The following is a 15,374-nucleotide window of genomic DNA, read 5'->3' as shown; positions in this document are numbered from 1 at the left end:
CTTATACATATTTATATATATTCAGAACATTTTTATGTCCTGCACTTACGCAACCATTGTATATCCTGCACTTGCTGCTATTGCACTTCTGGTTAGACCTAAACTGCATTTCGTTGCCTTGTACTTGTACTTGTGTAATGACAATAAAGTTGAATCTAATCTAATCTAATCTAATTAATCAAGCACGTGCACAGGTAGGGCTCAACCTGTGCAGAGCACATGCCCTTTTTGCCCTTACACTCCGAAGTGCCCTTTTTTTGGTGGTAGTGTTTTTTGTTCCTGCTTCAATAAATCAATAGTTTTGGTAAGTGCATTTGAGTTTGACTTTTGTAAAATGTTAATAATATATTGATAAGTAATACAACCACATTTAATTTATTTTAACTTAAAGTTTTGACGCAAATTGATTACGGTTCGAATCCGCATTTTGCCGAACTTGCTCTACTTCATTTTCCCATCACACAGAAATTCAAAAAGGCACCCCCCCCCCCCCAATAAAAATAGTGAAAATCTTCAAAAAACGTAAATAAAGCATGTAATGTGTGTTTGATAATAAAGTGTTAAGGCCTTTGCACACTGAGTCCGAAATTCGCATGCGAAATTTTCGCACGTCAAAAAATAAATTCGACCTCACGTTATGTCAATCACGCTTGCACACTGCCCCCGAAACTTTCGTCCATCAAAAAAAAAAATCGGAACAGGTTCGATTTTCTGCGTTTTTCACATCCGTTTTCCCATCTAGGCCTACAGTGCTGATGCCCAACCTAAAACTGCTGGCAATGCTGGTGAATGAATCGCCAGTGCTCCTCAGATACCTACAATTAAATATACAAATATTATTGTATCAAAAATACTACAATATCACAGCTATAATTATAGCACACCAACTCCCTGTAAACCGCGCGTGTGTGTGTGTGTGTGCGCGCGGATCCTAGACATAGGCTACTGCCAGTCTCTGTTCAGGATTGGAGATTGGTGGTCTTCTTTTTAATATGTGGCTCCAGTATTGCTAGCAAAGCATCAAACGGAGCCACTGACATGCGTTTTTTTTCGTAACGCATTCATTAATACGCATCGGACTCCGTGTGCAAGGTCTCTGTGCGTGACGAATTTTTCGGATCACGAATACGAAAAAACGCATGCGAAAATTTCGGACTCAGTGTGCAAAGGCCTTTAGGGGCGGGTGAACAGAGGGGGTGCCCTTTTTCAGTTTCAGCACATGCCCCTCAAAAGGTCTGTGCACGGCCCTGGTATTAACAGTAAGAATAGTCTTGATTAATGAGGGTAATGAAAGTTTCCTCACGATGCTTTCGAGGTTTGCCAGGATCAGGAGAATAAATGATGAGCTTCCTTAGCTAACATTAACATTACCAATAGGATAAATGAATATGCTAAACAGTGAAAGCAGCAAACAGTAGTTCATTTACTTTGCTTTATTTTAGTTCATTTGGAAAATAATTATTAGCATGATGTATTTAAAGCTGATTTATTTGTATTGTATTTCATTTTAAACAATCATTTGTACTTAACGCGTGAACTTCAGTTAACTTATAAATGTACATAAATATAATTTTTTTTATGTTTAATCATTTTATATAAAAAAATACATTTTGTTTTAATTAAACGTAAATTAAATCCTCCATATACATGTAAAATAACATTTTAAAAAGTCCTTTGTTTCAGAAAATCATTGCATCACACTGTATTATCATCTGAAGATGCTATTTCGTGTTAACTATTTTTACTCTTATTTTTATAGAACAGATCCAAGGTCAACACTAACAAAAAAGCTCTATCCACTCACATAATACATCAGGTCTTGCACAGCCTTGCATCAAAAAAGTAAGACCAACAGCATCACAAATCTAAAAATCTGCAAGAAATGCTTTATATTAACTTACCACATAAAATGTCATTATATATATGCAGCATAAAAGGGTAACGTTTTGTATTTTATATTTAAAAATTATGCTTATTTTTAAAGGAGATGAAATTAGGTCCGTACCCTCTTATAAACCAGTCGCTGCTCTAGATTTCCAATAGCTTGTTCCTGTGGCATGTCATCTTTGTAAATAGATTAGTAATCCAGGGGTGAGACTAAAGCTGGAGCTTGAAGTGGGAGATGAACATGTGGAGATGTGCACTCACTGAAGGTGAATGAAGAAGTGGCACAGATACAGGAGAGAGAAAGAGAACAAATGCCTGTGCTCAAGCTACCAAGTTCACCACAGACCAAGTCCCTGTGTATCAGGGGCGTAGCACCAAATTCTGGGCCCTGTATGCTCTCAATGTCAGTGGGCCCCCTACACATGCCATTGTACGATGCGGGTTAGCAAAATGAAAATTCAATTTCGAATGATTTTTTATTTTAATTATTTGAATATAAACAAGTATAAATAGTGTTTAAATCTATTTGGCCTACTTGTGCTCAAATACCTTTAAACCTTAGGCTACATCGGGTTTGTGTACTAACATTTTGATCCATGATACTGATGCAAGTTTTAAATTAAAAACATTTATTTTTGAACAGGAGAACACGAGACAACTGTACCCTCAGAAACCAATCAAATAAGCTAAGCCTGCCATAATGAAAAAAAAAAAGTCAACTATAAAAAAAAATAAACAAAAGTCAAATGAGATGTAATCTACATCCCAGTAAATGCCCACTGACGAGTCTTTTTGTTTGCGAAATCAGTGATGAGATCTGTAAAGTCCAACTGTTTGGCCAATTGGCTTTCAATTGACAGAATGGCGAGGCTGTTTAGTCTATCCTGGCCCATTGTTGATCTCAGGTAGTTTTTTTTACCAGTTTTAACTTGCGACTATAGCTTTTAAAAAAATAAAAAAAATAAAAAAGAGCTATGAAGATCTTAAAAGGAGAATACTCCATAATGGCATACGTGCCAAAACATAAATAATAAAAGTGCAAATTGAACAGAATAAAATACATTTGTACTTTGAACTTACAACAATTGAAATGTCACGACATTCGTGGGACAGATCAGTGCAAACTTACAAACATAGCACTCTCAGCAATTTTCAAGCTCTGTAGAAAATAAACATTGTTTAGCACAAAAGTCTGCACGGCAATACAGTCTCATTTCAAGCCTGAAGTTTGCTCTTGAGAGACTGTACTTTGCTTGAAAGCTTTGAATCATCCAGTTCCAAGAAAAGTTTTTGGAAAACCTCAAAGGTGTACTTTAGTTGTGTGGGATAATCAAGATTCAGCGCGTAGGTCAAGCCAAGGAGGACAGAGCAAGCCCTTGCAATATCTCCAAGTCCTGTGATGACTTCCACGCCCTCTATGACGATCCCAATGTTCTTTGGGCTGTTGCTTGTAGAAGCTCCAGGCTTTGGGGTCACAGTAATGGCCATTATGACCCATTCAAGTTCCTCCAAGTTCTCAGTGTCCTGCAACATGAAATTGTCATCGTCTTTGTATAAAACTGTCAGAAATATATTGCAAGCATATCACATTACTAGAAAATACATTCATTATTGTTTTCATAGCTTATAAATCTATTTTATTAGATTTTATTTTCTCGCAGGCCTTGGTGTCAAATTGGTCTGTTGTTTTGTTTACTTCTCCATTTTGATGTTTTTGTACAGGGTCCATGCAGGTTACAATAAGTTAAATTTAAGACCTTTAAGACATTTTAAGACCATAAAGATGTAAATTTAAGACCTACACGATGCATTACCAAAAAATATTCAGATAAAAAGAAATTCTGAAGAAAATCATCATTAATTTAATTTACAGATAAAGGTCACATATCTAGATCAAGCACAAATTAAGGAAATATGGTCCTTGAATTAAGTTAATGTAAATTAAGTTCACCTACGTTGAATTCTTTGATGAGATGTCCCACTTGTTCTCCAAGGTATTCTATAAGACACCGGAGAACAACCTCTCTGGTCCTCTCAATCGAAGACTGCACTGAGTCCTGGGGAGGAATGCAATAACTGATAAGTCAATCACTTAAAAAAACTAAAAAAACTGTATGTTTCTGTAATTTAGAAATGTAAACACATGATGCCTATAAATTCTGATCTTACTTTACATGCCTGTTTTACTTAATGTATAAAGCTTCGTCAGACCACAAGGCAGAGCTTCATAATGGCTTTAAAATAGAAAATGTACTGTTTATGATTTTGTGATAATCCATTAGCCCTTCCACACATGCACTGCAAGCCAGAAATTATAAACACATCACCTGAAGTAGATGAATGTTTGAACACAAATGTTCGAATCTGACATTAAATGGATTTAACCTGGACAGCTCTATAGTACAAAGTCTGTGTCATTTCTGAATTACCCCATGTGTGAATACAACAGTGAATTATCCGGAGGATTCACAGTGAGCGATTGGAGGTATTAAAAGGTTTAACCATGTTAAAAAGGGTTTTTTTGGGAGTTTTTTCTCTAAGGGCAGAGGCTGTTGTCATGATGCTATGTAAAGCCCTTTGAAACTAAATGTTTGCAAAATGTGCTATACAAATAAAATTGCCTTGTCTCGGATCAATTTGTAAAGCAAAAAGCAGCATCTTAAAGGTATGAGCTGTTATTTTTTTCTTTTCTAAAATAGGGCAGCAGCTCTGGAGGACAATTGTCTATCCTTATTCATATAATTAGGAAATCTTATGGAACAAAGCTACTTCTAATTTTGAAAATTAATGTACCTGCAGCAGTTCCATTATGATCTCCAGTCTTCTTCCAATTGCTCCACCTTTGGCACGAAATAGCATCAGTAGCTTGGGAGTGTGACGGTCTAACGCAGACATAAATTTCGGTTCCAGAAGTACAGTAGTTGTTCTTTGAAATTCTGCATTGATCTGTAACAAAAAGGCAACAATAGAGACAAAGGTATCACATCCATTCTTAGCCTCTTAAACCTCTTTCATATAAATTGTCTAACATTCAATACTTTTTGCCACTGTCAGAGTACTGAAGTCCCCCTCCACAATATTTGCATATTTGAACATTCTGGATTTGTAAATGAGGGAGAGTTAGATGTAATTTTAAGGATTTAATGACATTACTGAAACTTTGTGGAAAAAAAACATGTTAGACAAATTATTAATCAAAGTAATAGTATTTTTTTTACATCTTGAAGTTAATTTGACAAAATTATTTGGACGCAATCCCTTACAGGGTCGTCAGTTTCACATTTTCATTGTTTCTTAACAGGCATTACACATTCCAACTTACTTGAGAAGGGTCAAACAGGGCAGGCCAGCGGTCCTTCATGGCTCGAACAGTTGGACACAGATTGATGATTTCATGTCGTCTGAGGGCAAATGTTTTGCTCATTTGTTCTTTGACTACATTTTCGTTGTTCTTCTTTTTTGACTCTGTGACCAGCTCTTCCCTTACTTTCTCCAAGCTCTGCTCATTTTCACCAGCTGGGTAGGGTGGCAGATAATTGACCTCTGCCCTTTTCGCCTTTTTTACATTTTTTGCAGACTTCCTGTCAGCAGGGCATTTATGTTTTAGAGCATTGCATGTAACATCTGGAATAGCAAAGCCTCTGAACTTGGTTCTGTAGTTAGCCATCTTGTATTTAATACCATTCTGCCAACCAATGACGCCTGAAGAGCTGCCTGGATCCTTGAGACATGGGTGTGCCTTGATAAGTGCTTCAGCGACAGAAAGACGATTCTGGAGTGATGGATAGGGAGTGTATGTATAAATGGACTGAGCTAACTTTTCAAGTATATCAGACTTGATGTTTGGCATAGTCAGCAGTGTGCCCTCTTTTCTATAAACTTCATTTGCTCTTTCAAGAATCATTTCGGTTTCAACAGAGAATCGTGGAATAATGAAATCAGTTGGCCATGGTTTCTTTTGTAGGCTGCTGCTTGCTGACATGATGGCTGAGCTTTCAGATGATGACTCACACGAGCCACAGGAGTCTTGTACAGTGGAACTTGTGGAGGCAGGATCATGGGATTGCTCTGAGGTGAAACTTTCATCATAGCTGTCATTGAGTGGTAATGGGTACAAACTGAGAACAACTGGATTGATTGTCACAACCTTAATTGTGGCCTTGTGTGTAATTTCAATAGTGGAGTTGAGAGTAAAAAAGTCACCAAAATCTGGATCTAAATACTGCAGGCTGAAGTCGTCGGTTATACTTAATGTCTGTTTGATGGCCAAGTTCAGCTCCTCCATTGTCTCTGGTATTCCGGATGGAAGAGTCAGTTTCTCTATTCTGTGCCCAAAAAGGACCCGGAGAATTGCTGAATCCATGTCAGGTGGCCTAGTGAGAAGAAAATAGTATTTTTTAAAAATAAAGGTTATACCTCCATTAAGCACCAAAATTACTCAAACCCTCAAAAAGAAGTGATGTGTGGGCATCCGTTATTTGTAAATAAGCCAATTCACAAAATCACCAACACCCTACAGTTTATGATAGAGGGAAAAGATAGAATCTACAATGTACAACAAATGTAACGTTTCAGTGTAACCACACGCATTCCTGCAATTCTGTAAGCTGCAAGTGGATAGACATCTTGAAGGCTGAGGTGATGAACAAGATTCACTTCATTACAGGTCTCCAACAGAAAAGATCTGAGGTGCTCCAAGTACCAAGCATTGAGTTTCTTGACAATGAAGTAAAGGCTGCTTTCCAAGATCAACATCTGTATGATCTCTACAAAGTCTGGAAGCCCTCCTGTAGAACCATACGTCAAGATCATCCCAGCTGAATACCTTGTTCCATGGTATGTCAAAGTGTTTGACAACTGTACACTTGTTAGATGAGGGAACAGTTTCTTGACAGACTCCTGGATGTCAACATGTAGTACTTCCAAAGGCAAACATGACACTTTACTGGTTACCAGGGCAGGCTTAGCCATATTTCTTTGCCAGTTGTAAGCCATCATCAACTGATGTTTTGTTGAAAGTGATGCCAAGACATTCCTGAAATTGCTTGAGAACCTCACAACACGCTTGAAAAACTTATGCTTGGCCTCAAAGCGCATAGTCCACAGTCCAACTAGAGGACCAAATGCTTCTATGAGCGCAGGATAGTGCTCCAAAAAATGGTGTTTGGGTGTCAATCTTAAATCAGGGAAAACTAGGGCTGTGCAATTAATCGAATTTCGATTTCGATTTCGCCTCCCAACGATCACCAAAATAGTACAATCGAGAAAAAACGATTATTTTGCCATGTTCAGTTTTGCAAGAACACTCTTATTTTGTCTTGCGTTCTGAATGAAACGCGCACGCGTTCATCCGCCCCTCCCGAAGCCACAATCTCTCTCAGTTCGTGAGTCTCGTGTGCATATCATCCGCTGGAATTTAAAAACTCGGCGCGAGTAAAGATGGCAGAAGGAGGGCAGTTACAGCAGCGTTTGGTGAGCAAAAAAGGCAAAACCAACTCCGTTGTCTGGGAACAGTTTGGCTTTGAGGAATCAGACAACGAGCAGAAACATGCTACGTGCAAGATTTTCTACATGGTAGTGGCTGCAACGCAAGGGAACACCACGAATTTGTTTAACCACTTGAAAATTAAACACAGAGTGACCTATGACAATCTAATAAAGAAACAAAAACTGACGAGAGCAGGGGTGCCGTGTAAACGTCCTTTTTTTCCCTCATATTTCTCAAATAATTCTCTCTTTGTAAACTTTGTTCAATGCATGCGAGTGCTGCCGTATGTTTGAATATGACCAGTTGTTTTCACCGTCGTCACCCGGGTTTAGTGCCAGAAGACGTGAATGAGAAGCCGCGCGCAGTGAGAAAATGTGTCTCTGTGCGCTCATCCGAGAGCGCGCACACGTCTCTCAGCGCGCAAATATTGAGTTCTCTTTTAAGTCTTGCTCTTGAACGGACAAACTCACACAAAACGTATGTCAACATGTCCATCTTGATGAGTATCCTAGCAGACATAGTCTGTATATGCCTTAAGTGAACTTTATACAGTCGATAAAGACGACGCATATCCGATCCGGATTGAATAGCTTTTGTAAGTTTAATAGGATTCATCTTTAATTTATGCACTCAAATATGCAATGTTTTTTACATTTGATACATTTCTGTACCTGAAAACTAATGTTAGACGTACCTGAAAAGCATATCTAGCCGAACCATATTGTTGATCTTATTTATTTGTGGTTATCATTTTTACGTGAATACTTTTATACTTTGATTTGAATATATGTTATATTATTTATTTTAATAGTTCAAAAAGTACAACAAATGTTACAATTTCAATTGAATTGTTTAAAGGTGTATTTTTAATAAATACAACACATTCCCAAAGTCATGTGAAATAATCGTGTTACATAATCGTGATTTCAATATGGACCAAAATAATCGTGATTATGATTTTTTCCATAATCGAGCAGCCCTAGGGAAAACTTCTTGCAGTCTATGACGATGCTCAGATATTTTTTGGTCAAGATAAGCAACACTTTCAACGGAGTGGAGAGGGGCCACAGAGAGCTCTACAATGTCCTTAAGGGTCATGAGAATTTGCCACGCTGGATCATCAGAGGGTATCCTTGGGCCAATGAGTAGTGGCAGTGACCTTATGAGTGCCCAGTTCTCATGACCATTTCCTCCTATAGTACCACGACTACCAAAATTTACTGGAATGGGTTGAGGGCGGTCAAGATTGTCTGAAAACTCAAATGGAAATTGCTTTATTAAGTCATTAACTTCTGATAATGTGAAGTATTTGTTCTTAATGAAAGAATTCAGACAGCGTGCTAATTCTTTAGGGACAATGCCTTCAAATAGGTCGTGGAGTATATCAGGAGGGTAACCTCTAACAAAACTGAAGTGACTCAGCTTCTTAGTCAGTGGGCAAGTTTTCTTGACTCCATAGCAATGAGGCAAGGTGGGGTCATCTTCTAGAGTTGAGATGCAAGTTATGAGTTTCCTCAGTCCGGGGTGGAAATTCCCCACAGCGTACTTCCTTTTGAGAGTATTCAGATTGAGATCCTAAGCAGAACCTGCAAATGTATGGACCAGTGAAGTTTTCAACAAGTCCACCAAGAGAGGGTGCACCAAGATTGTCTGCTGCCACACAATATACTGTGCCTTTTATGTTCTTTCCAGCACAGGCAACAAAAACTCCTTCTTGTTCCAAAACAGACAGATCTTTCAAGAGAGGCTCTAAAACAATATCATAGCCGAATCGTTTAATGTCAATGGCTTTGCAGAGAATGGCCAAGTTTATTGCTGAAAGAGTAGAGCGCAGTCCAGGTGGTACATTTGCCAGGATCCAATAAACTGCAGTGATCTTGTGTTTCTTACGTGACGTCCCTAAAGGGTTGCAAACCTCAAAATCATCAGCATAGAGAATTAACGCTATTCTTGGTTCATCCACAGCAAAAAATGGATTTTGTTTGAAATTTTTCCCATCTTGAAATGATTCATACTGAGTGGATGAGATTTTTTTTTCCAAAACCTCATGTGCAATATCCTCATTGGTCAATATATGCTCCAAGGTCTGAAGAAGGGGCACATATTGAAAGCTGATATTCTCCTGTGAATCAAGGATGTACTCTACTGGCTGGACAAATTCAAACTGTTTCTTGAAATACTGTCTTCTCTTATACACAGAACCAAAGGGCCCATCTTCTCCCAGTGCCTTGCTTGTAGGGTGTGACTTGCATATTTCCAACACCAAATTGTTAACAAGGTCCTCCTCCACAGCACAATTGTACTTTTTCAAACTGGTATCGACAAGCTGACGGATTACTGGAGCAGAAGCGGTATATATCAAATAAAGCTCCTCAACCAAATCATCAATACATTTTCCAGAAACGTTGTGTACACTTTCCAGCTTCAAGAGAAGTGAGCCAATTCTTTGGTGAATTTCTTTTGATATATCCACTGGAGGATTTATACTGGTATCACTATCATCACAATCACTATCACCTGGGGGTAAAGGATCAGTTTCATTTGGTAAAGTTTGGTGTTCACCAATGACATTTGGCTTTAAGTCTTCAAGTGAATGAGGGTTGTGCTTTCTGCTTTTGTGCACAAAAAATGTTCCATATATATTGGTCTTAAATGTACATCCAACAAAAACACACTCTACGGTTTCATGACTCCTTAGGTGATTTCCAAGGTGTTGGAAATATTCTTTTTCAGTGGGATATTTAGCGGAGCAAATAACACATGTGAAAGAGAGGACTACACCTGGCCCCTTAGCTTCATCCTCTGTATGATACCTTGACAAATGTGTGCGGAGGGCACTTAATGTTTTAAAGGAGCATGGACAATAATAATCAAGACAAGGTACCGAATTTCCAATCTCAAACGTCCTGTGCAGTAGTCTGTAATGCTGCAGAAGATCTCCCCTTGTTGTCGCTCTGAATCCACAGACTTTACACTGCCATCTCATTTGGCGGCACCTAAGGAAAACAAAGTTTTAGATATGAAAAGTGCCTGTCAGTTTCACATTTCTACAGATAAAAATCATCCCTGTGAGAAAAATTAAATGAATTCATGCAAAATATTTACATATTTAGATAAACCCTGGATTTTTTAATTGGGGAAAAGGAGTTGATGTCATTTTAAAGGATTAGTTCACCTCAAAATTAAAACTTCCTAATTATTTACTCACCCCAATGCCATCTAAGATATCCATGTCTTTATTTCCTCAGTGGAAGAGAAATTAAGTTTTTTTGAGGAAAACATTTCTGGATGTTTCTTCAAATAATGGGCTTCAATGGGCTCCAGTGTCCAAATCAATGCGGTTTCAAAGGTGTTTTAAGTGCTTCAATGGGCTGTGGAAGATCACTGCTGAGGATTAGGGGTTCATCTAGCAAAACGATAGGTCATTTTCTAAAAAAATATATATATATTTATATTAGGGCTGTCAAAAAATTAATCATGATTAATCACATCCAAAATAAAAGTTGTTTACATTATTTATGTGTGTTCTGTGTATAATTATTATGTGTATATATATACACACACATGTATATATTTAAGAAATATTTGCAAGTAAATATACTGTCTATATATATATATATATGTATATATATATATAAACACATTTTTCTTAAATATATATACGTGCATGTGTGTGTGTATATATATACACATAATTATACACAGAACACACATAAATAATGTAAACAAAACTTTTATTTTGGATGTGATTAATCATGATACATTTTTTGTCAGCCCTAATTTATATACTTCAGCACAATTATTTGTCTTGAACCGGTTACTCAAGGGGAGCACCGGGAACTATATCTTCACTGAAAGGTCATGCTTGATGGCGCCTGCGGAAGTGCCAATAGATAGAAGTACCATTTCTAAACAGTGGGGCGGTACTTCCGCCAGCGCCTGCACTGTTAAGCGTGACCTTTCAGGGATGACGTAGTTCCCGGTGCTTCCTATTAATATATTATAATTGTGCTTAAAAAGTATATAAATAATAATAATTTTTTTTTAGAAAACAACCGATTGTTTTGCTAGATGAACCACTAATCCTAAACTGTAATTGTCCACAGCCCATTGAAGCACTTAAAACACATTTGAAAGCGCATTGATTTGGACTTGCTTTACTCAAAAAACTTAATTTCTCTTCCAATGAGGAAATAAAGACATGTATATCTTGGATGGCATTGGGGTGAGTAAATTATGAGGACATTTTAATTTTGAGGTGAACTAATCCTTTAAGGATTTCATATAATTTGACTTATTTTGTGGAAAACCGTATCAGAGAAATTATTATTCCAAATAACGTTAGTCAAAAAAAAAAAAAAAAGTTCAGGCTCTAAATCTAAAGTCATGCAGAACTCCCAAATAAAAATACACAAATTGAAATAAGCCTTTGGGACAAGTAAAATTATGATATTTTAAAGAATAAAGTGACGGTAGGGGTGAAGCAGTCGATTCTGTTCCCTTCCGGAATTCCTGTTCCCCCTCAACGAAGCATGTCTGTTGACAGCGGATGCAGAGGCACCAAAGCACCGCTGGGTGTACGGAAAGCGAAAAAGGCCAAAAGTGTTGGCGGCTTGGCGCTACTTCCAAATGTCCTGCTACACTGCAGCATAATAAAATGATTCTCACACACACTCCATTTATTCTTTGAATTTAAATAATTTTGCACTTGTTCATTGTATTATGTCTGAATTTATGCAGTTGAATTTTACTTATACAAATTAGTGTAATCTGTCCATGCTGACTTCAAACCTCAATGCCTCATATTATTGTCATAAGGGAAACACATATTCGGAAGTTTTTTCAACGGAAATTACATTAAATTGACTTTAAGAAATGAGTTGAACCTTATATACATTTTTTAAAAAGTTGAAAATTGCTTTATTTGATGAGGTAAAACAATGTAAAAACACATGTTGTGATCATTTGTTTATGAAGAAATTATGAAGAAATTGTTTTTGGAGTTTGCGTTTATATTTCACTTTGGGTAAACTGTTACACCTGAAAATCAGTGTCTGAAAACAAGCAGTAGCCTATGTCTTTATTTCTTTAAAAAAAAATGTGACATTAAACACCTGTGACCATCTAACCAAAGCCTTAATAAACAATACATTGAAATCGGTAATACATTTTAAAATTGACAAGAAATAAGCAGGGTTGAACTGGCAGCTGGAAAACCTCGCTTCTAAAAACAAGTTTTAAAAAAGAAAAGTACTTTTTGAACCTTTTGGCTTCCCGTACATCCAGTTGTGCTTCTTGCTAACGTTAGTTCTGATGGTACGCATGGTAACTCGGCAACTACGAGTGACTTGCAGTGTGATTGCGTAAAGGGGAACAGACATTCCGAAGGGAACAGAATCGACTGCTTCAGGGGCCACTGTTTCATTCAACAACTATTTTGTGTTTAAATGTGGACTTATTTAGGTAAAAATGTAACTTAAATGACTAACTAGCTAGTTAAAAGACATTCATTACCAGTCATCTTTATGTTAAATGGCCATTTCTTCCAATGGAGTTCGGCTCACGAAACTCCAAATATCCAAATACAGTATTCTGTTACTAAAATGTTTTCAGAAACTTTTAGTGTACAGTTTAGCCGTAAAATGAGAGAGTTTTTGCCATCTGAATTTGAATTCCTCCCCTCCTGCTAGTTTGTGTTCACTGCTAGCCGCTAAGGACGGACATTACCACAATAAAATTAACAGAAGCAATGGAAAGAAATAAAATTGCGGCTCTAAAACGTAACACTGTTAATAGACTGACTTCACATGGATTTAGCTAAGTTAACTTCACATTTGCAAGTTGCAACAAAACGGTGAAAAAACAGAGAGAAGTTACGTTACCTGCCCCGGGAAGACGAGCTCCACACACGAGAAGTAAAGCCAATGGAACTGCGTCAGGTGCCGTCTGAAATATACGATGCTCTTCCAGCGATAACCCCAAATATTGCTCTTTATGGAACCTTAAAATTTAACCCAATGTACTTATTTACGCAATTTCATAAAAACATACTGAGGATATTATATTAACACGCAAAAGACCTGGGAACCATGACAGTGAAAATGCTAACACACATCCTTCAAAATAAAAGTTTGACTTCGATACATAAGAATTCTTCCAAAATGTATAATGCTGTGTTAATATTATAGCGCAACATCACACTATAACTTAGCCTTCCGACAGAAGTCAACTTTGTGTTGCTGCTGAGTCTCTTTTTCTGTGGTAACTCATTTTATATTGTAATATACCACTACATGCGTTCTTCTTACTAGCCCAGTGATAACAAAATAAGTTTTCTTACCTAAGTCAACCAGTTAAATTTAGCAAGATGAGCAATGTAGAAGAAAACGAACATTCACTGTCTGTAGCCTAACGTTACTCTCTTGAAATGTCTGATATAGGCCAGCTGACTTTTTTTTTTATTAAAAAGGCGCACTTTCACAGGAAGTGCTTTTCAATTTAAATTTGCCCGATTACATTAATTTGAATTCACTCAATATTCTCTCCATTTGGGATTAGGTAAATATAGCCTAATGCTTAAGTTTTATTTAACTACAATGGGTAGATTTTATTCCAACCATTTTTATTTGAAATTTAATTAAATATTTGCCTCAAAATCATAAACACAATTATATTGAATACATTTTAACCAAAAACATTAATTCAAATCTATCATAAACATAAATTTATACTCACTCTCTAGAAGAACAGACCCCCTCCGTGTCTGGTTCAGATCAACTCGTTTAGAAAGCAGAGACGTGGCAAACGATTTACTTTTTAAATTGATTATAAAAGATTTATTTTTCCAGTATCAAAAAGATCTTACATATAGCTAAACAAAAGATTTACATAAAAGAAAAACTCAAAGTAACAAAAGTCGGTTCACGAGAGTCACCAGCAGATGTCAGGCTCGGATCATCAAGCAATGGAGAAGCAGCATGTCGCTCTCAGCTTCTGAATTCCATACAGAGATCAATACCTTATATATCATTTCATTATCACACCTCTTCATTACATATTCAATTGCATAGGTCATCCAATCCAAGATTTTGGACCATTGTCAACTCCCTAAATTCCTTCAACATTTTAGTATATAATGCCCTATATTTTCTCCTCCTTCTTCTTCTTGCTTGGATCCTTGACCTCCTTCTTCGTCTCGTCTGCAGGACATCAGCTCGAGGTAAAACTTGCTTCGTTCAATACTTTTCTTCATGCATGCATGCTAATACAAAGTACATTTCATATGTTTGTCTTTTACATGAATAAATGATTTTTCGTACATATGGCTCAGTGTCTTTCTTCATCTTCTTAATAAAACAGATTGCCTAAAACATGTCTCAGCGTGTTCATTTCAATTATTCAATAAAACATTTTTACAAAGTATTTGTCTCCGTGTCTTTACTATAAAACCAAATAAAACACTTTTACAAAGGTCTTTGCTTCCGTGTCTTTACTATAAAACCAAATAAAAACATTTTTTACAAAAGTCTTTGCTTCCGTGTCATTACTATAAAACCAAATAAAACATTTCTACAAAACCATGTGTCTGTATTCTTGCTATGAACCAAAGTAAAACATTTTTACAATATCATGTTGTCATGTTTTTCCATGCTTACAAAGTCATTTATGAAAGTTGTATAAGAAAAACCTCCTTTAGGTTTTTCAGCCTTATAAACAGCTTATACATAAAAGTTGTAAAAATAAAAACTTCTTTCAAAAGTTTCTCGGCCATATAAACAACTCTTCATTTCACTTTGCTGTTTCTGTTCTACATGTGGCTCTTATAAAGTCCAGCATAAAGATTCTCTATAAAACCTCCACTACATTTTCTATAAGACTCTTATAAAGTCTGACATAAAGGCATACATAACATACCTGTGTGATTTACATAGGCCTCTTTACATTTGGCATTACTTCTTGGTTACACACTGGGAGTAAGGCCTCCCTATATTAGGCCTCA

The 15,374-nt window shown here is 36.8% G+C and overlaps 1 protein-coding gene and 1 pseudogene across 2 annotated transcripts in view; one reads left to right on the top strand and one right to left on the bottom strand.

Annotated features, from left to right (window-relative positions):
* Positions 1-15,374, top strand: part of LOC307125682 (ankyrin repeat domain-containing protein 34B-like) — a 407,861-nt pseudogene that overhangs the window by 259,714 nt on the left and 132,773 nt on the right. The gene's annotated exons all lie outside the window — the stretch shown is intronic.
* Positions 2,353-13,493, bottom strand: LOC307125684 (uncharacterized protein). The gene is made up of 6 exons (XM_079815738.1): positions 13,258-13,493; positions 10,260-10,371; positions 5,210-6,260; positions 4,681-4,833; positions 3,843-3,944; positions 2,353-3,411 (listed from the first exon to the last, which is right to left on the bottom strand). Exons 3-6 carry the CDS (start codon positions 6,248-6,250, stop codon positions 3,103-3,105), a joined length of 1,605 nt encoding a protein of 534 aa, XP_079671864.1. The 5' UTR covers positions 6,251-6,260; positions 10,260-10,371; positions 13,258-13,493; the 3' UTR covers positions 2,353-3,102.

This window comes from Gobio gobio (assembly GCF_949357685.1).
Source record: "Gobio gobio genome assembly, chromosome: 4".
NCBI classification, from domain to species: domain Eukaryota; kingdom Metazoa; phylum Chordata; class Actinopteri; order Cypriniformes; family Gobionidae; genus Gobio; species Gobio gobio.
Note: the sequence above shows the minus strand (reverse complement) of the source record. Positions and strands in the feature narration are given on the sequence as shown.

Bases quoted from the DNA above. Each gene is read 5' to 3' on its own strand.
- LOC307125684 (XM_079815738.1), bottom strand. From the start codon at position 6,250: ATGGATTCAGCAATTCTCCGGGTCCTTTTTGGGCACAGAATAGAGAAA. The intron at 4,834-5,209 runs GTAAGTTGGAAT...TTTTTGTTACAG, and splicing joins CCCTGTTTGACCCTTCTCAA to ATCAATGCAGAATTTCAAAG. The intron at 3,945-4,680 runs GTACATTAATTT...ATTCCTCCCCAG, and splicing joins TCATAATGGAACTGCTGCAG to GACTCAGTGCAGTCTTCGAT.